Below are 21,596 nucleotides of genomic sequence, written 5' to 3' on the forward strand. Positions count from 1 at the left end.
TCCTATGTCTGTACAGAACTGCAGTCTTAATTAATCAGCAGTGTGCTTTTCAGAAGGTAGTTTTGCACAAGAGATAGATATAATCGGTGGCATTTTTTAATCATATCTGATTTCTTTGGTTTAATTCAGACGTGAAAACGTATCTCTTCAGATATTTGAAACAGAATTCAAGATGTAAACATTCTTTTTTTCACTCACATGCACACACATGCACACATGCACAAACATATGCATACACACACCGAGTATCTCTCCTATATTTAGACACAATTTTGTTGCATATGCCAAATGTGAAAAATTAGCTATATCTTACTTCAGGTTTCTTTTCTTTTTGAAAATGAACAACATTATTTGAACGCAGTTTATTTGGAAAAACAATGTATTTGGAATAATGTTAAAATTATGTACGTTCCAGCAGATAAAAAATAGTTGCCTATCCAATCAGCATCCTTTAGTGCATCAAATATGCAGTGTATTCAGCATGGAGAGTCACCTTGGGAAATGTAAAGGGCCACAGCTAATTTGCATATTTTAGTTAATATAATTAACATAATTTGTGCAGGATGTGTGAGAGTGTTGGGGGCTGGGTAATGTTAGCTGCTGCATTCAGTTTCTTCCGCTGCTGATTCATAGTTCTGTTCGCTCTGGTTATAATCTTTTCGGCGGCTGCTCATCCCATTTTGAAATGGTTTGCCTTAATCTAAGTAGGATTCTTACTGATTCTTTTTTTTTTCCAGCTAAGAGGAACTATATTATAAATAGTCCTCGAAAGTGTTGTTTTAATGAGGAATAAAAAGGGCTGAGATTTTATTTCTTTTTCCTGGACTGAAACGTTTCTACCTATCTAAATATATTTAATTTGGAGCCTTTTTTAAAAACAAATCTTGTCTTTCTCTTACCCCATTCAATCATTACTAAGAGGGAATCGAGAGAAGGATTCCATATCCCTCCTGCAGGTGGACAACTGAGCTGAAGTCTGTTCCCTATTTGGTGGGCTGCTTCCGTAGAAATGTGGGATCTCCCTATGTAATGACCCACTGGGGGCAGCTGATAATTATTTCCAGCCCCTCGCTTCTCTGGCCATATCATCCAAAGTAAAAATTTGAAGTTTGGCAAGGCGATTTGATAGGTGGCTTTCCAGATCCTTTCATGTTTTAATCTCCTGGTTGCAGAATTCAGTAATGCTAGGAATGTTCTTCCCAATGTAGTGTTTAATGTATTAATTTGCAAGCATATGCTAAGCTGCAGTGTGGATACATGCAAGTATGCGGTCTTCTTTTGTTGTTAATTCTATCTGTTAGTTTGCTCTTGTTAGGAAGATCATTTGCTGGCTTTGTACTATTGTATGAAACCTCCCCTACCTTCCTCCGAATCCTGTACCATAGTATATTTAGACTAATGGTTAGTTCAGTCCTGGTTTTAATTACTCTGAAATCCATTTCCTACTTATGACAGTTCACTTTAAAAGCTGCATTGCTTCATTCCAGGAACTTTATTACTCTTTCTCTCAGAGATTGCTATTTCGTCTTGACCACCGATTTTCATCAGTTGCCCAGTTCACCTTTGTCCACACTATCCTTGTGAAATGACCTGCTCCTTTCCTGCTTGTCAATAGCAAATTGCTCCATCCTCTTGCATCCATGTGGTAGCAACAACAAAGGAATGTAATACTTTTTAGATTTTACATTATTATTATTTTTTTAGAAATTAAACTTTAATGCAGAGAATCCTAATTAGCATTTAATACCTGGTAATTAAGGCACTGGTAGGGGTCAACTATATAAAGCACATCGGTAGAACTGGCACCTGATTAATAGTCTCCCTGATATAAAAAAAAAGTTCAGCACAAAAGAGTGTTCTTCTAGGGTCAGTGCTTTAATAGCTGTGGAAAGTGCAGGTTTTGCTGTAATTCTCTCTTAACAACTGGATCAAAATAATAATTTGTGAATGGTCATGGCTGACTTTGCCATCCATGATGTCAGGCAAATTATTTTGATGACGTTGGGTTGATTGTTTGGTTTTCTTATTACTGCCAATAAAACAGTGAGATTCCACTTACTTTTCACTGCTTTTGAAGGCAGCTCTTCCAAATGCCATGTCCTTCCTCTTGCGCTTGTTTTTCACAAAAACGAGCTATATTTTGGGATGGTAAATTATTTGGGTGTATATAATCAAAAGTTCATTTGGTATCATGATATTGAGGAAAGAACCAAGGAGTTTAAAGAATATTTCACTTGGTCAAACTGATTATCCAGATTATTTCAATAAGCTGCATCCCATTTTAAAAGGATATGCTTGCTTTTGCAATATGTATTAGATAAATGTGGTAAGCATTGATTGAGGTACCTTCCAAATTACATAGACCTTCAGGTCTTAAAATGAGTAAGAATACTGCTAGAAAGTTACATCTGTACTCATTTCAGTTAGCTCCAGGTTGGGCCCATGGGGAGCAATAGAGTTTTGTTTAGCTCTGAAATTTAAGTGTGGAACAGGATCTAATGATGCTTTCCCTTTTCAGCATGCAACCCTGAGTGCTTTTGTGTTGTACTGTAGTCTTATTTGTGATAAATATCTAAGTGATTTTCTAGAAATAACTAAAAGATGCAATAATCAGCTTTCCAATTCCACATATGCTTAAATAACAACAGTTCCCTTCTGTCTCTGTCTTATAAAATGATCAATTTGTGGAAAGAGACATCTGCTTTTTGTACATAAATTGGCTGTGGCTAAGTGACGTGCAGTTGTGATCCACACTTGGGGTATCTACCACAGGAGTAACTTACATATTTCCCTACTATAATATCTGCACATCAGATTCATGCAAATTCTGACCACTGCATCCTCAAAACCAGGGAAAGAAAATTTCTTCCCCCAATAAAGATGATCTGAGTATTTAGCTCAATAAAGTTTTGTAATTCAGATGCAGTCTCATAAAAAGTTTGGAACACGTGTCCTTTGCAAAGCAATACCAATGGTCTCAATAAATGCAGTAGGTTTAACATGTCCTGCATTTTCTATTTCATTCATCTTTGACTAAAATGTTTTGAACAAATACGGGCACATTTTTAAAAACAAAATAATGAATACCATAAATATACCTGTTTCTTGAATGTCTTCAGGTTTTCTGTGTGGGAGAGATGAGAGAGATTTATAGTGTTCTGGGTAGAGGTATAAGTCTCAACAAGGTCAGTCAGCAGGGCCTACAGCGAGAGCTGTAAGTCAGCAGGAGCCATAGATCCTTTATCCCTTCTATACATTTTAACACTAATTTTCCAAAACCACTTCAAATGCATGTAAACTTTGGATTAGAGCCACTAACCATTTGTAGGCTTTTGTACTATCAATATTACACTCTTTTTCTGACGCCGTTGTCCTGTTTTATTTTCCCAACCAGAACCAGGAAACTGTTTTTATTCCACTATAAAAAATAAAATCTGCCCACTTTCCTCCTATGTGTGGGACATACAGTACATAGATACTGTTACATCTGATACTGTACATATTGTACAGTGTTTTGTACCATGTAGTAAAGAATGTTGTACAAAACACCTTTACAATTTATAGGCAAACATAATGTGGTGCCACATGATGTATCAGGACTTTCGCCCCTTTCACTAAACTGTGTATGGGCGTGGCCAGTACGAGACATATCCGACCCATGGGCTGTGGGTTTGACACCCCTGGGGTAGATGGTTTATTAGGAATAAAGACTCTCATGTTTCTGTTCACTTTCAGCTATGGAAGCTCACTGAGTGACTTTCTCAGCCTGGCCTATTTCATAGTGTAGTTTCTATGGGGAAAATAGGAGAAAGAAGTGCTGTGTTTATCTATTAAAATACTTTATGAAAAATGGAGTTCAAATCAGTCAGTCAATAAAATCAGTGAAATTCATTGATTCAGTTCTGGGAAAGTTCACTTCTAGTTACCATCCACTTTCTTTATTTCAACAGCATAATCCTTCCTTCCTTCCTTCCTTCCTTCTTTCCCTCCCTCCCTCCCTCCCTCCCTCCCTTCTTTCCTATGAACACTCATTAACAACCCATTTTAAATTAGCAAATGATGCCATATGTGATGTAGCTAAATCATACATTGAGATTTAGCCTCATCTATCTGACAGTCAGTCACATCTTTAGAGCTTTCAGATTTCACAAGCACAATTGGCTCTCATTCTCCCTGGGATCCATGTCCCTGATTATTATCTTCTATATCCCTTCCAGCAAACTATCTCTCCCTCCCTCTGTGGGAGAGCATGTCATTATTTGTATTGCTGAAGCTACACAAATATATTCTCTTTGTTTAAAGGAGAACTTGACCAGCAACTCTGTTGAAAAATGCTGCATCTTTCGCTTTACTGTTATTGTATTCTAACAAAACCAGAAGAGCTGGAGTTATGCAAAGCTACTGATGACTTTCTGAATTTCCGCAAGCATGATTTTAATCTCATTTCATTGCCCTTACGATAATACATTTGCAGCCTTGGCTACGCCTTCCTGGGTTTTTAGACCCTGGTTAAATTTACCCACCTCTCCCCTGGTCCCAAACTAAAAACTGCCAATAGTTTTGTAAGATAGTTTAGCTGGACTATCAAATGAGAAGGGAACAAGGGATGGATTTGCAACTAATGGTCTAGATTGGTTCTAGTTTAGCCTTTTCAACTGAATTGAAAAGGGAAAATATTGCCAAGAGTTTTAAAAAAAAATCCCTTCAGAAACTTGTTTGATTTGTGGTACATGACTTGCATTTACTCTAGGCGGTAAATTACTGCTCATTTAACACAAAAATAGGATTGTTTGTGTCTACTAAGATGTCACCGTTTTATTTCAGTAAAACTATTAAATCATCACCTTTTTATAACTTCCTTTTACCCTGGCGTACGGTTAGGGCAAAGGTTCAAACCAATCCTTTTCATGTACATAATCATGCACTGCAATTAATCACAATCTAGTTCTTTAAAAAGGAATCCATTAAGATGTAATACCATCTGAACAATCACCAAGTGCAAAAATTGGATGCATTAAGAGTTTCAGGCTTTTGCGGCATGGCGGCTTTTGTCGTATTTATCTTTCCTTACAAGAGCACTGAATTCAGAGTGGCTTATATGTAAAAACTATGAATTTATATTAATCTAAAGGAGACGGAATGTGTTATTATTAGTTTGTAATACACGTGGTCTTCAACTATGATCTGCTGATTTTCTGAACTAGGGCTACAGGTAGTCCTCGACTTGTGACCACAATTGAGCCCATAATTTCTATTGTGAAGTGAGAAATTCGTTAAATGAGTTTTGCTCCATTTTACGGCTTTTCTTGTTAAGTGAATCACTGCAGTTGTAAAGTTAGTAACAAGGTTGTTAAGTGAATCTGCTTCCCAATTAACTTGGCTTGCCAGAATGTCACAAAAGGGACTCACATAAGGCTGGGACATTACAATTGCAAAGCACATGAACATGGGGATTTGGGGATGACCATTTTTCACAGTTACAGTGAAAAATGGTCATACGTCGCTGTTTTAGTGCCATTGAAACTTTGAAGGGTCACTAAGTGAACTGTTGTAAATTGAGGACTACCTATAGTCATTTCAAGAAATTTTGTTGACACATCAATGAACGTTTGAATGATGTATACTGAAAGCATTGTGTTCTCTCTCTCTGACCTGCATATATCTGAAGAAAGAAAGTTTTCAGACTACAATAGCCTTACATTATTGTATTGGCCATGTAACTATATTAGCAAGAGAAGTGTAAAAAATCCAATTTGGCCTTTGTGAATGCAACTGTTTTAATGCAACTTTACATCTAGTTCATGTGCCTGGGAAAATGAAGGTATTTAATGTATATATTTTGTCTTTTTAGTCTGCTTATAACTCCAGACCCAGATAGGTTTTAACAGATTGCCTACCTGTGTAGGGTGACCAGTATATTTATTGAATAATACACATTGGGCACTTCGGTGGATCATACATTACAGTAGTCCTCAACTTGCAACCATAATGGACCAGAACTTCCATTGTTAAGCAATGTGGCTGTTAAATGAGCCATTCCCAATTCTATAATCTTTTAGTTGTGATCATTAAGTGAACTCAGCTTTCCCCTTTCAGTTTGCTTTTCAGAAACCCCCTGGGAAGCAGAAGTGGGTTCCTACTGGTTCGGCCCGGTTTGGTCGAATAGGTACCGTGATTCCTCGAAAATAAGAGAGGGTGTTATTTTCTTTTGACCCCCCAAAAAAGCACTTGGCCTTATTTTCGGGGAGGTCTTATTATTTTTGGGGTGCGGAAGGTGGCGAGCGTGGTCACCTTATGGCTGCTGCTGTGTTGCAATATTTTTGGGGAGAGCTTATTTTCAGGGGAGGGCTTATTTTATCACATGCTCTCTAAAGCCTGATTGGGCTTGTTATCCGGGGAGGTCTTGTTTTCAGGAAAACAGGGTAGTAACTTGTCCGGACACGTGACAGAACCAGTTCTATCCTTGGGGCCGCCATCTTGATTTTCTGTTCTGCACATGCACAGAACAATCTTCATTGAAAAAATGTAATTTTTTTCTTTTTTTAATGTGCGCATGTGCCGACCTTTTTAAGTGCAAATGTGCACATGCACAGAACAAAGCATGCACACACACACACACACACTAATTTTTTTGGGTGTCAAACTGGTAGTAATGCCGGCAGGAACCTACCCCTCCTGGGAAGGCTGGAAATGGTGATCACATGATCACCTGGGATGCTGCAACTATCATAAATACATGACGGTTGCCAAGCAACATGACCACAGGGATGTTGCGACCATTGTGAATGAGAGGACCAGTCATAAGCTGCTGTTTTTCAGCATTGTCATACTTTGAAAGGTCATTAAATCAATGGTCATAAGTCAAGAGCTACTGTGTTTTCTCGAAAATAAGACAGGGTCTCATTTTCTTTTGACCCCCCCAAATATTGATTGGGTCTTATTATCGGGGTGGTTATTGTTTTGGGATTGTCGGGTGGCTGCTTTCTTGTGAGCGGGCGCCTGAAGAGCCAGGCACAGCCTCAGGGGCAAATGGCTGTGTTTCGCTGTCGCAGCAGCGCAACATACCAGCCATGAGGTGACCACGCTCACGAGTAGCCACCCGGCAACCCCCCTTTTCAGCCAGGCAGAGCACCACTCACGGATATCCCAAAGGCGCTAAGCTGTGTGGTGCTCTGCCCTCCCCCCAGTTCCCGTGGCTTGACGCACTCGGGATACCCTTAGGTCAGTGCATGGCGCTCTGCTGGGCTGGAAAGGGAGGTTGCGCGAGCGCCTGTTCTGTCCCCAGCTGGTATACTTCCCAACCTCACCATGTCCTGGCCCAGCTCTCCCTGCAGGGCCAGTGTGCCGCTGCGGCGCTCCGAGGATAACCTATTCTACGGCTTCCAAACTCCAGAGATCCACAGCCGAGTCTTTCGGCAGCGTCCGCTCTGGGAGTATGCTCTATGGTTGTGGTCTGGCTGAGGCAGAGCGTACAATCATAGAGCGTATTCCCAGAGTGGAAACTTCCGAAAGACTCGGCATCCTACCTCCATGCTTTGGAAGCCGTAGAAAAAGTCATGTGGCAGTGGCAGCGGAGATGCCCTGGCTCTGCAGGGAGAGTTAGGCAAGGGTGAGGATGGGAGGTGTGCGAGCGGGGAGCAGAAAAACCACTCAAGTAACTCCCTTCTCCAGCCATGCAGAGCCCCATTCACTGACCTAGGGACATTCTGAAGACACCAAGCCGCGGAAGCTGGAGGGTGGTGAACAAGCGATCCCATGGCTTGGTGATACCTCTAGGTCAGTGAATGGCGCTGTGCCTGGCTGGAAAGGGGGTTTGTCGGGCGGCTGCTTGTGAGCGTGGTCACCTCATGGCTGCTGTGTAGTGCTGCTGCGATAGTGCAATTCAGCCATTCGACCCTGAGGCTGTGCCGGGCTCTTCGGGAGCCCGCTTGCAAGAGAGCAACCGCCCGGAAACCCCCCTCTCCAGTTGGGCAGACCGCCACTCACCGACCTAGCGGTATCCTGAAGGCACCAAGCAATGTGACCCTTTGCTCCCCCACCTCGTCCCTGCGGCTTGGCGCCTTTGAGATACCGCTAGGTCGATGATTGGCAGTTTGCCTGGCTGGTGGGGGAGGTTGTCCAGGGGACTTATTTTCGGGGGAGGGCTTACATTTTTGCCCACCCGAAAAAATGTGGCATGGTCTTATTATCAGGACATGTATTTTCGGGAAAACACGGTACCTACTTTAAGTTCTGTAGTGTCCCTAGGTGGATTGGGCATTTATTTTTCTCTTTAATATTTTCAATGCCAGAAATTCATGATAATTTAGAATTTCCTCGAAATAGGCATTTTCTGTATTCTAGAATGTACTTTTAAAAAAATATTCCATTAGAAAAGGCGGTTGATGGATAAAATTGCCTAGGACAGTCTCCCTGTCCCCACTTTTTTTCCACTCGCTGTGCTTCTTACCATCCTACATTGAATGGGAGAGTTGGTCGGCAACAATCTCCTTCCACATTGGTGAAATTATCACTGTGGTCAACAAACCCTGACTAAAGAGGGTGGCAGGCAGAGGTGGTATTCTGCTGGTTCTGACCAGTTTTCCTGAACCGGTAGCGGAAATTGTGGGTTGCCTTGCCCACCTGCCCCAGCTCTACGGCATCCCATTTGGGTCCTTTTTTAGGCAGAGCGCATGCATGGACATGCATGCTCACATATGCGAACCGGTAGGAAAGGTAAGTGAAAACCATCCTGGTGCCAGACGATGCAGGGACACTAGAACATCTTTCTCAATAGAAATACATTGTCACGGGTTCCTTGTTCAGATGTTTTTCCTGAAAGGGCATCTGGGATTTATCACTAGAAATTACTAAAATGCAGACATCCCAAAAGTGTTTTATAATTGCAACTGGACTTCCTTTGTTTTTCCATGAAGATGTTTTGCTTCTCATCCAAGAAGCTTCTTCAGTTACAACAAAGCACCTTTGGGACAACCATGACCTGGATTACTAAGATCTCCATAGATTTTAAGATGCACACAGGATTCTTCATTAATATATTGGGTATGTGGGGCTCAATCTGGATACTCTCACGTTCAGGGTCGATGCTCTGCCAATAAAATGGTGGCACACCAGCATGGCAGATACATCGTTGTTTCTAGAATAGACCCCTTAAAATCAATGTGACTAAATTTAGTCTTGCCGAGCTTCAATTGATGTGCTTGACTTAGTCTGGATACAATCCTGTGACTAAATGCTGCATGCTTAAGGTTTTGGTCAAGACCTGGAAATGCTGTTTGATTATTGGCCTGCTGGGTATTTTTATTCACCCTGATTAATGTTTGAAAATTCATTTGCCTCAAACGTGTCTGGCTGTTAGAACACTATATTTCCATATTAAATGCATTGCAACAGGGAAATGTAATTCTCTAGGCGTCAGAATACTCGGCAGAGATTTTCAGATGCTTAAGTTATATCTAGCACCTGAAATACTGTTGCAAACATGATAATCCATTGGTTGAAGGGATTCCTGCTGACCTACTCATACTTAGAAATACAGTTAATATTTGAATCTACCAAATAACATCTTAAGGAAATCATTTATACAGCAGCTAAGTAGTGCTTGCTGGGGAAATTTTTGCTCCAATCTAGTAGAGCATAGAGATTGAATTCGGTCCTTCAATCTAATTTTGAGTTTTGTACCTTCGTAAGAAGTTCCTTCTGTCTTCTTCCATAGCTGGCATAAATCCATACAAATGTTTCTATCCTATCATTGACTAATCAGAGAGTGTAATGTTAGATTGCTTGGAGACATAAAGAAAATAAGACATCTGGCAATGCCAGCTGACATCTGTCTCAATCACTTTAAAAGGCAGATGTAGCCTAGCAGTTGAAATTGGGGACTTAACTTCCCAATTTACAGTTATAACACATTTCCATTGTAATTTTTCCAAAAGGCATTAATATTCTGTCATTTTTATCTGTAGAAGCAATATGTACATAACTTTTTAAATGATTAAAACTAATTGAAATCAGTAGGCTGTGGTACCCAACATCATGATCTGTGGCTCATTTAGTTGGATCGTAATTATTAGAGGGAAGGCAGATTTCTGAGTTTCACTGACAGGAAGTAGATACTCTATTCCTCGACTTGTGACCGGTTGCTTAATGACCATTCAAAATTACAGTGCCTTCCCTAGCCTTCCCAAGAGCCAAGGTGGCGCAGTGGTTAAATGCAGCACTGCAGGCTACTGCTAGATCAGCAGGTCAGCGGTTCAAATCTCACCGGCTCAGGGTTGACTCAGCCTTCCATCCTTCCGAGGTGGGTAAAATGAGGACCCAGATTGTTGGGGGCAATATGCTGACTCTCTGTAAACCGCTTAGAGAGGCCTGAAAGGCCTATGAAGCGGTATATAAGTCTACTGCTATTGCTATTGCTATTGCTATTCGTGGCCCATTTGCAGAGTTATGACAGCTGCAACCTCCTCCTGCAGTGATGAGATCACATTTTAGGCGCTTGGGGAGCAGCGCCAAGCTGATTGCAGTATGTTGTGGTCATGTGACTGATTTCCGACATTTTTTTGCTGGTTTCTATGTTTACTTTTGGTTTCCACCCAAAAATGCCCATTGGGGAAAATTGATTCACTGCCAAATGACTGCTGCCAAAATTTTGAAAAAACAGATCTGGTCACATGGTGCTTTGACTTAAAACTGTAATGATTTATGATCCTAATTTCAGGCTCAATTACAGTCATAAGTCGAGGAGTACTAGTACTCACTCATTCTTTTGCCAGTGGTGGTTCATCCAGATTGTGGTCTAATCATCATCATCATGTCTGGTGGGCAGCAAGTTTTTCCACAGTTTTGATTTTTGGCAGCATCTCCAGGGATGTTAATAACCTTAAGATCTTCTTTAAGCATTTGGCGCCACGTTTTTCAAGGCTCACCTTGTTCATAAGAGTCGCGGTGGCACAGTGGTTAGAATGCAGTACTCCAGGCTACTTCTGCTGATCACTGACTGCCAGCAGTTCAGCAGTTCGATTCTCACCGGCTCAAAGTTGATTCAGCCTTCCATCTTCCGAGGTGGGTAAAATGAGAACCCAGATTGGTAGTGGCAATATGCTGATTCTGTAAACTTTTTAAAGAGGACTGCAAAGCACTGTGAAGCGGTATATAAGTCTAAGTGCTATTGCTATTTAAAGAGGGGCTGGAAAGGCAAGGAAGAGTCTGCCCTGGAGGACCCCAATATGTCTGTCTTAGTGACAATGCATGAAACACATTAATAGCAGACTTTAGGTAAAAAGTTGAATGACAGTAAAGAGATTGGAATGAGTTCTTAATTTGGATTTATCCATGTTGACTGGGTCATTTTATTCTGGGATCACATTTCCAGGACTGTAAAATGGGAATTAAAGTAGTTGGGCATGCTTTGTAAGTTGAAATAAGAATGAACCATAGATTTGGAACGAGCTCCCCGTAGAGATTCGCACCCTCGCCACCGTCCAGGCCTTCCGCACAGCCTTGAAGAACTGGCTCGCCCGTCAGGCCTGGGGACAAGGATAGTTCCCCTCCCAAATGATGAATGTATGTTGTTTACTATTTTATTATATGTCTTATCTTAATGTCTGTATTCCCCTTCCCCGATTTTATGTGAGCCGCCCTGAGTCCCCTCAGGGAAAAGGGCGGCCTACAAATATTAATAAAATCTACAAATCTACAATTGTAATTTTTTTTCATACTGTATCATGATATGGATATAATTAACTGATTTTTAAAAGAGCTCCCAAATCGTTACTGCCACGAAACAATGAAAGGATAGTTCAGTATATATTTGAAAATGGAAAGCCAAAGGACTTTAGAAACATAAGTTAAAGAAAAAATGCAATGCATAAAGTAAAGGCAAACAATTTTAAACATTATTGTCATCCTTTTAAGAAAGTTCTAAAGATCCATTTGTCTACCTAAGGTTTTCACTGAATTATGTCCAGGGATCTGGTTACAACTGGAATTTAGCAATTAAAAGAATGTGTAACACTTCTGCTCTGATTATTTTAATACTGATTTTAATAATTTTTTAATTCTTTTATCGTATGTAATCTGCCTTAGATCAGTTTTCATCTAAAGGTGACTTAGAAATACTTTAAATAATATTCATCACAAAAATTATGCCCCATTTTTAATTGCTTATTTTAGAATTATAAACCATGTTTTTTATATGTTTAAACTAAGCAAAATGAGAAATACTTGCATTGCATGCACATGCAAATTAGAGATTAATGCATTTAACCTTGTTTTCCATGTTTCATTTATTAGGAAACTTGGTTTTTTTTTTTTACACAATTATAACAAATGCTAAAACTAGCCATGCATTTATTTTGCTAAAAAAGAAAAAGAAAAAAAATCTGAAACCATATAACCTAAATTCTAGAAATAAAAAGAGAGTCAAATAATAACTTGAGTAGCTTTTCAGGGACCTTATTCAACCTTGGAAGGCATAATTATGTTGGTGCTTTTATAGTGTGGGGCAAAGAAAAAACATAAAATTAAGGCATGAAAGAATATGTCTACTTTGAGCATAAGAATCGGATAATTGGTGTGGGATTTTATTACCATTCTATTATATAAAGATGCAGATTTTTCCATTCAAATATAACTTTTTCAGTCTATTAACTTATATTCTTGGTAGCATGAGTTTGGTTGAAGAGGTTAAGAAGTGTTTGAAGCTTTAACACAGTCTCAAGATATCTTTGGTGTGCAATTTCAACACTATATTTTATTCTGCTTAGCTGAGCTCTTTAGTCACCCTGTACCTTCAGATCCTTTTACACACACACACCTCCACTTAACTAGCTGCTTTACCATCAAGTTGTCATGTGGTGTTTTATTTCCCCTTTCCAGAGCAGTGGATTGATTAGAATCTTGATCACTTTCTGCTTACTTATTCCTGCCAAAGTGTTACACAGAAGTGATGAGGAATTTGGAAAGCTGAATTAGAGCATGTCTTTATCAGTTATACTATTTCCTCTGCGACTGGCAGTAGATTTCTGGATCTCAGAAGGAGTTTTCAGGCATCAACTGCTTCTGGATCAATGTAACTGGAGTTGTCAGATTCTGAATATTTCATACGGTGAACATGTGCCGTAATTTTTGGCATGCTCCCTCCCTCCCAAGATCCTTGAGAAGTTCTTAGTGGAATCTGCACTAAGAGAGACCACTATGCATGCACTATGCATGTAATCTCTTTTACGACCAAGGTTATCCCTCTTGCTGTGCCTAACTTGTTGTCCACTTGAATTTAGGTTACAATGCTCTGAATTCCCAAGGATACTGAAATTATAGAAATTTATAATCAGTGCTTATAACTGATGAAGAGTGCTAGGGTAGAGTTTGGGTGCAAGTGTAGCATTCAAAGAGCATGGATAGGCAAACAGATGCACTTTTAAAACAGTGGACACCAAACAATGCATGGCGCAGGTACAGTTACTTCATTTGTCTAGTAGTGTAGGTAGGAATATACATCCCCATTCGTTTTATTACGGCTACTGTCATGCTGATAGTTTGTGCATCGCTGCTTCCAAAGCAAATTAGTCTCAAAACAGAACGGCGCAGAAATCAGATAGGTGAAAAATGAGTACATATTAACAACTAGACGCAGTGATGTTGGAGCCCTGAGAGAGTCACAGTATTCTGGAACTGTTTGGCTGACTCAAAAGAAGGTGAGCTATGTTGTGATTGTGGAAAGGATAATTCTTAGACAAAGTGATATTGCTTTAAACCTAATTGATGGGAATGATAATCCCTTCATAACAGAAGCAGTTCGCTTGCCTGCAGACATTTTAAATACTAGCTCTGAATACTCTTTGAGAAACCGGTTTCCATATGGCAATGGTTTTTGACCCATCTGCAGAGTTCTGTAATTTCAAATGAACTTTGCCTGTTTTGTTAAAAGCTAAGGCAGAAACACTTGGAAAGAGGGTAAAAGCAAGAGGAATGTATTGCTCCTTTCCTGAGTAGCGCTCTTTCCACCTCTTTCTGCCACTCCAAGTCTTTGACACTACTAGGAGTTACTGAAAAAAGGTAACTGGAGTTCCAGGATTTTCTACAAGAAGCAGTTAGTAGTAGTTTACAGTAAAGCCATGGAGGACACGATGAAAGTCCAGACCTCACAAGTAGCTGGCTTCAAAATATATGGATTTCCACTTCCAATCCTCATGCCCTCTGCCTGTTCATCCCTGATTGCAAATCTGATTGCAAACCTTGATCAGCAGTAACGGGACTAGCAGTCCTGAATCCTTTACAGAGCAACCCATTGCCTTTGAAGGTCAAGGAATATCTCTGTCCTTTGAGGTTCAAAATTGAAGCTGGATGGCTACTTAGTAGGGATGCAGTAAGTCAGGGAGTCTGGCTGGCTGAGAATTCTGGGAACTGAAGTCCATAAGTCTTAATGTTGCCAGGTGTGGACCCCCCCCCCCCAGTAAGTAGTTAATTTCCTCCTTGGGGTGGGGTGAGGATTCATTGTTGCTTGAGATCTCTTCCAACTCTTTGATTTCAACCTGATTTGCAGTTCTTGCCCAAGCCAATTTGTTGCCTAAACCAGGGATCTCCAACCTTGGCAACTTTTAAGCTTTGTTGGCTGAGGAATTCTGAGAGTTGAAGTCCACAAGTCTTAAAGTTGCCAAGGTTGGAGACCCCTGGCCTAAACTAAGGAACATACAAACAGCAAACTAGGCTTTCACATATTTCAGTACAGGCAGTCCTCGACTTACAACAGTTCATTTAGTGAGCATTTGAAGTTACAATGGCACTGAAAAATGTGACTTTTTCACACTTGTGACTGTTGCAGCATTTCCATGGTCATATGATTTACATCCAGATGTTTGACAACTGACTCACATTTATGACTGTTGCAGTGTCCCAGAGTCATGTAATCTCACAGAGTCATGTGGCAAGCAAAGTCAACGGAGAAACCAGATTCACTTAACAACGGTGTTGCTAATTTAAGAACTGCAATGATTCAGATAACAACTGTGCCAAGAAAAGTCGTAAAATGGGACAAAATTCACTTAACTATTCTCTCACTTTACAACATAAAGTTTGGGCTGCATTGTGGTCATAAATTGAGGACTAACTGTACTAGCATCAATATTTCATTTTTGGGATACTGATACTCATAGGCTACTCTATGGCATATATTACAGATTGTCTGTCATATACAACTTGTCCCTTCTCTTCAGTTCCCCTTTATCTTCTCCCTGAGACACTCAATTGATTCTCAATCCTGCCATATTACGGTTCATTTACTGATGCCTTTGACCTGACTAGGTGGCTCAGTGGCTAAGACACAATCAGAAAGATCGGCACTTCGGTGGTTTGAATCCCGAGTACAGGTCTCCTGCGTGAGCAGGGGGTTGGACTAGATGACCTCTAAGGTCCCTTTCAACTCTGTTACTGTTTACTGCTTACCTCTAGGATCACGTTTTGTCTTTGTTATTTTGTTGTGTTTTAAACAATGCAATACATCTTGCTATTGCGGCAGAAAAATGCAGCACCCGTGTTAAACTAAGCTAAGGGCCCAACGGACTCAAGAATGTTCAGTCAAAGTGAACCAAAAGAGGACCATTCCTCCTTCCATGGTGGCAGTTGATCAGTTTGGCTATTTGGCCTATCATGAATGCAACAGTTGGAGGGGGATATGGGAAATGCAACCTGACTTTGTAGGCATCCTATTGTTTGCGTTGACACTCCTTACTTTTTGTGTAGTCTGAGGAGTTCTGAGAAAAGCTTAGCTCACCCTGACTCAAGCTCACCCTTTCAGCACCGATGCCCTTGCAAGGATCAAGTGGTTGTAGCAGACTCAGCAGCATGCACAGCGTATGCATGATTTATTTCAGTGGGTCTTTGCCGATTTAAAAATTGTGTTTGCCTTCCTGGCTCACCATTTTTCCAGTCTAAAGATCATAGGTTTTATTTGATTATATTTTGGTACTCTATTAAAAGTCGACTGGGTCACCTTGCACTGCACATCATCTGCTCATTTCTTTTAACATGTTCATTTTGCTCCCCTGTGAAAAGTTAATGCTATCTTTTATCTTTCATTGACTGGATGTCAAAGAATGTAACATTAATAGACGTCAGGCACCTCTAATATAGTTTCGTGAATGTTCTTTATAAAAACATACACACACTCCCCAAAGAACGTTAAAAAATCCACAAGGTAGCAGTGATCTGGGCAGATAATTCTTACTTTGTGCAAACAATATTAGCTGCGTGCAATGTAAATATCATTTGGACTAGGCCATCAATTACTTGCCTCCTTTCCCTCACACCAAAATATGTATCCGTAAATAAAAGAACTGTGAGGCCACACACTGAAATGTAGTGATTTGGTATTTGTTTCACTGACATCACAGTTTCTTTTTCATGTTTGGAGTTTATCTATCCATAATAGATTTCCAGCTTATTTTAGTAAGAGAGATCTTTTCTTAAGTATGCACAGGTGCATGGGTGTATAAAGTCAATGAACATAAATAAATTCTACTGAAACTGAGCACCCAGATCTTTCAGGATTGCACCCACTGAAATCCAATTGATAGCAATAAATGGTGTTTATTACTGTCAGGAATTGGCCTAATATGCAGAGTTTTTCCCTCTATGGCTTATTTGACTGGTTTATAGTTGTGGCCTTCCAACCCATAAAGTGACTTTGTGTGGCTTACAGATATTTAGAACCATAAAAACAAAGCAGCTAAAGCAACATCCCATAAAAACCATAACAGAAGAGGAGGGGGGGGGGAGAAATAACCAAGGCCACTCATTGCATATTCCATTCAAGAGCTTTCAGTCTGGCTAAGTTCGTTCAAAAAATGGCCCGTTTTTCGCTCAATTTTGCCCTCCCCAGCCCCCAGGAGCACTTTGCAGGTCTCCCAAAGCCTATGCACGTCCAATTTTGCGAAGGGGGTGGGCTTTCAGGAGGCCAAAAATGATGTATTCAGTGTATAAGATGCACCCAGATTTTCACCCTCTTTTTGGGAGAAAAAGGTGTGTCTTATACTCTGAAAAATACAGTAATATTAAATGGTTCCATCAACTACCTGTTCAAGTAGTGGGACTTAGAATCAACACAATCTCTCCATATCAGAGTGGTGAACTTGTGACTTGCACAAAGACTTCTCCTCATTAAAAAAATAATACCAGTCTCCATAGCGCTAAAGGTCCATTTTTAAAAAATAAATGTGAATTTAGATATTAACAGGCTTTTGCCTAATTGAAGCAGTAGCTATCATAATACTTACTACCCATTTTATTTACCCAGTAAGTGAAACATTAGCTCATTCCACACATCAGTACTCATTAGATCTAGTATAATTGAGCCTAGTGACTCTCTGGGTATTTTTGTTGCTGTTGGTACAAAATGCAAAATTATTGAGCTGATTGTGCCCTGCCCTGTTCAACTTACCCACCCAGCCGCTCATCCTTTTGTCCCATTATCATTTTTGGCAATCAGATAAAGCTTATGACACGTGGCATCATTGTGTTTTGGCACTTCCTGAAAAGCCTGAGTAAGACTCCCATCTCCCTTTCTACATAATGCAGTTTTGAGGAGCTGGAAGAAAGTTAATTGCTTGCAGGATCATTGACAGTCTCTGTGTCTCTACTATTGAGCTACTGGAATACTGTCAGCCTTACGATGGCAAGCTCGTCTAAAAGTGAATTAGTTTAACCGAATCCTTAATTTCTTTATAAGCTAATGTCTGAAACAGAAGGACATTTAGCCAATTTTTTGACAGCTGGCCTTTTCTGGCATAAATTCACGCTGTTCTGCCGCCTGGGCTGTGTGCAACCAAGACAATGTAGTTTATATCTTGTTCTAGGTATCTGATTCAGTGGCGTTTACATTCTAATGAGTCCTTTCTTACCATTGATCCCAGTAGCTTAGTGAAAAAATTGACCCTGTTCTGCAGTCCATACATGGAATAAATAGCAGTGCCTGGATGACACTAGATCCATAAATTCTTGCTGCTTTACATAATTTTATATATAATGAACCACTAAATGAAATATTGTTTAGTTTATCAGCGAATTAATCCATTTTATTCTAAGTCTCTTAACTGTTCAGAATGGGTGTTGAGCCACAAACCATCATCTTCTTCTTTTAAGGACCCCATAGTCCCTTGCGGGTTGGAGTCTGGACAACTGAATGGAGCTAGCAGAGTGTTTTTATGGCCTGTTGCCAATGAGGAGTTTTATTCAGCAGGTATATTCTCAGTGTGTCCAGAGAGAGAAATATCTGCCTCTACCTAGGATCGAACTCACAGCCTCCTGATTGTAAGGCGAGAGCTCCACCTCTAGGCCATCGCACCACTCCCTGAGCCAGAAACAAATGGGGAGGAGAAACAGACTGCCAGAAACTGATTAAGAAATGGGTGAAAAAGATTGCCTTCTCTCAACGTTTATACCTGTGGGATTCCTTTGCCCTTGCCTGCAGAGTGCACGTATACAATCATAAGGAGACTTAGCTAGTCAGATGCAACACAAACTGATACATGTCCTACCTCCAGGTTTGGGTTGAAAGGGGGAAGAAGCACTTGGACTTTCTAAGATCAGGGCATCATCAAATGCAGGGCGAGCCTGATTAGCCCACTCCAAAGAATGGAGCCATTTGCAATGAACTACTCTGGTTAACAGTAGGATGCAACAGTAGGATGCCAACACAGTGAAACGTGATTGCCAAAAGAGGCAATCTAGGTGTAGATTCCTGCTTGCACTTCAGAATGCAAAATATCCCACACACAGTCCAAAATGAGAGCTTTCACTTGACGTTTGTGATCCTGATTCAATTGCCTAGGTAGAACAATGTTTCTCAACCTTGCCAACTGTAAGAGATGTAGATTTCTTGGAGTTGCAGTCCATGTGCCTTATAGTTCTTGGAGTTGAAGTCCATGTGTCTTAAAGTTGCTAAGAGAAATGTTGGCCTAGAAAATTTCTAACCAACAGCCACGGCAGACAAACCTTCATACATTTCCTAGGGTGTCATTTCTTTAAATTAGCTATATGTAACGTGCTCCCCCCAAAATAAGTCAGGGTCTTATTTTCTTTTGACCCACCGAAATAAGTGCGTGACCTTATTTTCGGGGAGCTCTTATTATTTTTGAGGTGCAGGAGGCAGCGAGCATGGTCACCTCATGGCTGCTGCTGTTGTGATATTTTCAGGGAGAGCTTATTTTGGGGGAAGGGCTTATTTTAGCTCAAAAGCCCTATTGGGCTTATTATCGGGGGAGGTCTTATTTTCTAAGCGATGTAAAATGAAATGTCACATGACCATACTGACTTATGATGTCAGTTCTGGCTGTGGCTGTTAATCAAATCACCAGCAGTTGTTAAGCATAGTGTCATGTGACTGTGACTTGCAACTTCCAGTTTATTGGAAGGCTGGTTGTGAAGGTCACATAGGGAAATCACATGACCTCAGGATGCTGTGACCATTGTAAATGTGCACTGGTTGCCAAGCACCCAAATTGCGATCATGCAATGGCAGGGATTCTACAGCAGCCACACGTTCTAAGGGTAAATCTCCTTTTTCAGTACACTCATAACTTTAGAACATTGGCTTTGAACAGGCAATTGATAATCAAGAATTCCCTATGTACTATTTTGCCACTGCTGCATCCTGAGTTTATATACTAGAAATTTGGTTCAGCATAACATTGTGCCTGAAAGTGCCTCAAAATAAAATAACTTGCATGAAGTTTATATGCAGGGGTGAAATGCTACCAGTTTCGACCGGTTCCCCCAACCCTGTAGTAAAAAAAAGCTACTGATTCAGGCGAACCAGTATTTTTGTATTGTCCTTCTGCCATTTGCTATTGGCTTCTTTTTCTTGAGGATTAAGTATGAATTTTATTTTCTTTCATACTGTATTTACACACAGCTTTGCATTGCTTCCTTGTGAAAAGCTCTTTGGGTTAAGATTCTAGTAAAATAATACCCATTCCTATTTCAATACTTATTGATGGTCTTACCTCTCCCTATTTTCTCCTCATCTTATTTACAGTAGCAAGTGTTCTACTGGAACTGCAAGTACTCAGTATATCAAAGAATATAGAGAGGAGTTCTATCTACAGATAGGTCCTCACTTACTGACTACAATAGAGACTGGCAGCTCCGTTGCTAAATGATGTCATAAAGTGTAACATTGTATAATGGCACTGGCTTGTGATCTGAGTTCTGGCTACAATTGTTGCCAGGTGTGAAGGTCACAAATAGCAATTACATCATTACGGGATGCTGTGGCAACTGCATCTTTTGACAATAGGATGTAAGTTTCATTGTTCAGTGATGTTGTATCTTTGAATGGTTACTGAACGAGTGGTCAGTTAGCGAGGACTGCCTGTATCACTATAGTGCTTCATTGAAATAGTAGATTAATAACTTTTATGGAAAAGATGCCTTCTGCAGAAAAAGAGCTAAGTCACAATAAATAAAAACAAAGAGTTTAAAAAGAATGCTAAGTTCTCTGAATGCAAGTTACATAGCTTGTAAGTAGATTTGGCTTCATTTTAATAATTAAATTGTTTTCTCCAGTGATTGTTTTTAGGTTACTATCAAATGCTGACATTACCCACATTATTTTTCAGTATTTATTTAATATATCTGCTTTCCATCTGTTGTGAATGCTTAAAATTACCATTGATACATATTGCACATAAATTACCAGAATAAAGCACTGTTTAACTTCCAATATTCAATGATTATAATGGAAAAAATAATAGCAAAGATGGTTGTGGGTGTTTTTTTTTTCTTGAACCATTAAAAACAAGTTAACTTATAGGCTTTCTGGAAACTGTTCACCAAAGGAACAATTGGGGTTTACTATTAAATCTTTATTTTAAAAAAACATAGTGCCAGTTCCATGGATAAAAGCAATATAATTTGAAATAAGAAACCAAAGGTGGTAAAAATGATCATCCTTAAACTCTTTGCCATGTATTTTGGCCAGCACAAATATTAAACATATGTACTTACAGCAAAAGATATGAAAATCCATATGCATTTGTATAGCTTCAGCCAAAGCCAGTGTGAGCTCTGCAATTTTTGAATGAACTTGTCATTGTTATTTGCAAGCTGGAAATCAATTTTCTGTAAACTTGACCAGTGCTCTTATCCTTTCAGCAACTCTGGAAGAAATCTATCTCTTACAGAGCGGGTTATGGGGCAACGAAAGAGGTACATACTTATATCTCTCCCATTGCAATCACTGTCACTATTCTTAGGATTGTGGTTATTATGCAGAGATTCTATGCATTTTCTCATGATATCATTTTTTTAATATTTGCTCAGTTTCATGTAGTGTGAAAAGGTCTTTTGGGTAAATATGGCATGGATATTACAGGAGGGAAAACGATAGTAGGAAGTCACTTCAGAAAAGAGAAGAATATTAGATGGGGATGTGGTGGTGGTGAAATCCTGCAAACATGCACATAATGTGTGTATGGAATGGACCAATTTGGTCTAATATAAATATCTAATATAAATATCAGATAGGAGTAACGAATTGTGTAAATGAGGGATGTGGTAGCTCAGATGCTAAGACGCTGAGCTTGTCAATCAGAAAGGTCAGC

The 21,596-nt window shown here is 39.9% G+C and overlaps 1 protein-coding gene across 1 annotated transcript in view; it reads left to right on the top strand.

Annotated features, from left to right (window-relative positions):
- FIGN (fidgetin, microtubule severing factor) overlaps window positions 1-21,596 on the top strand; it is a 132,313-nt gene that overhangs the window by 36,112 nt on the left and 74,605 nt on the right. The window contains 1 exon segment of the mRNA XM_032234030.1: window positions 21,148-21,201. Within this exon segment, the coding sequence (XP_032089921.1) occupies window positions 21,148-21,201 (54 nt within the window).

The sequence above is a fragment of the Thamnophis elegans genome, chromosome 1 (genome assembly GCF_009769535.1).
Source record: "Thamnophis elegans isolate rThaEle1 chromosome 1, rThaEle1.pri, whole genome shotgun sequence".
Classification (NCBI taxonomy): Eukaryota; Metazoa; Chordata; class Lepidosauria; order Squamata; family Colubridae; genus Thamnophis; species Thamnophis elegans.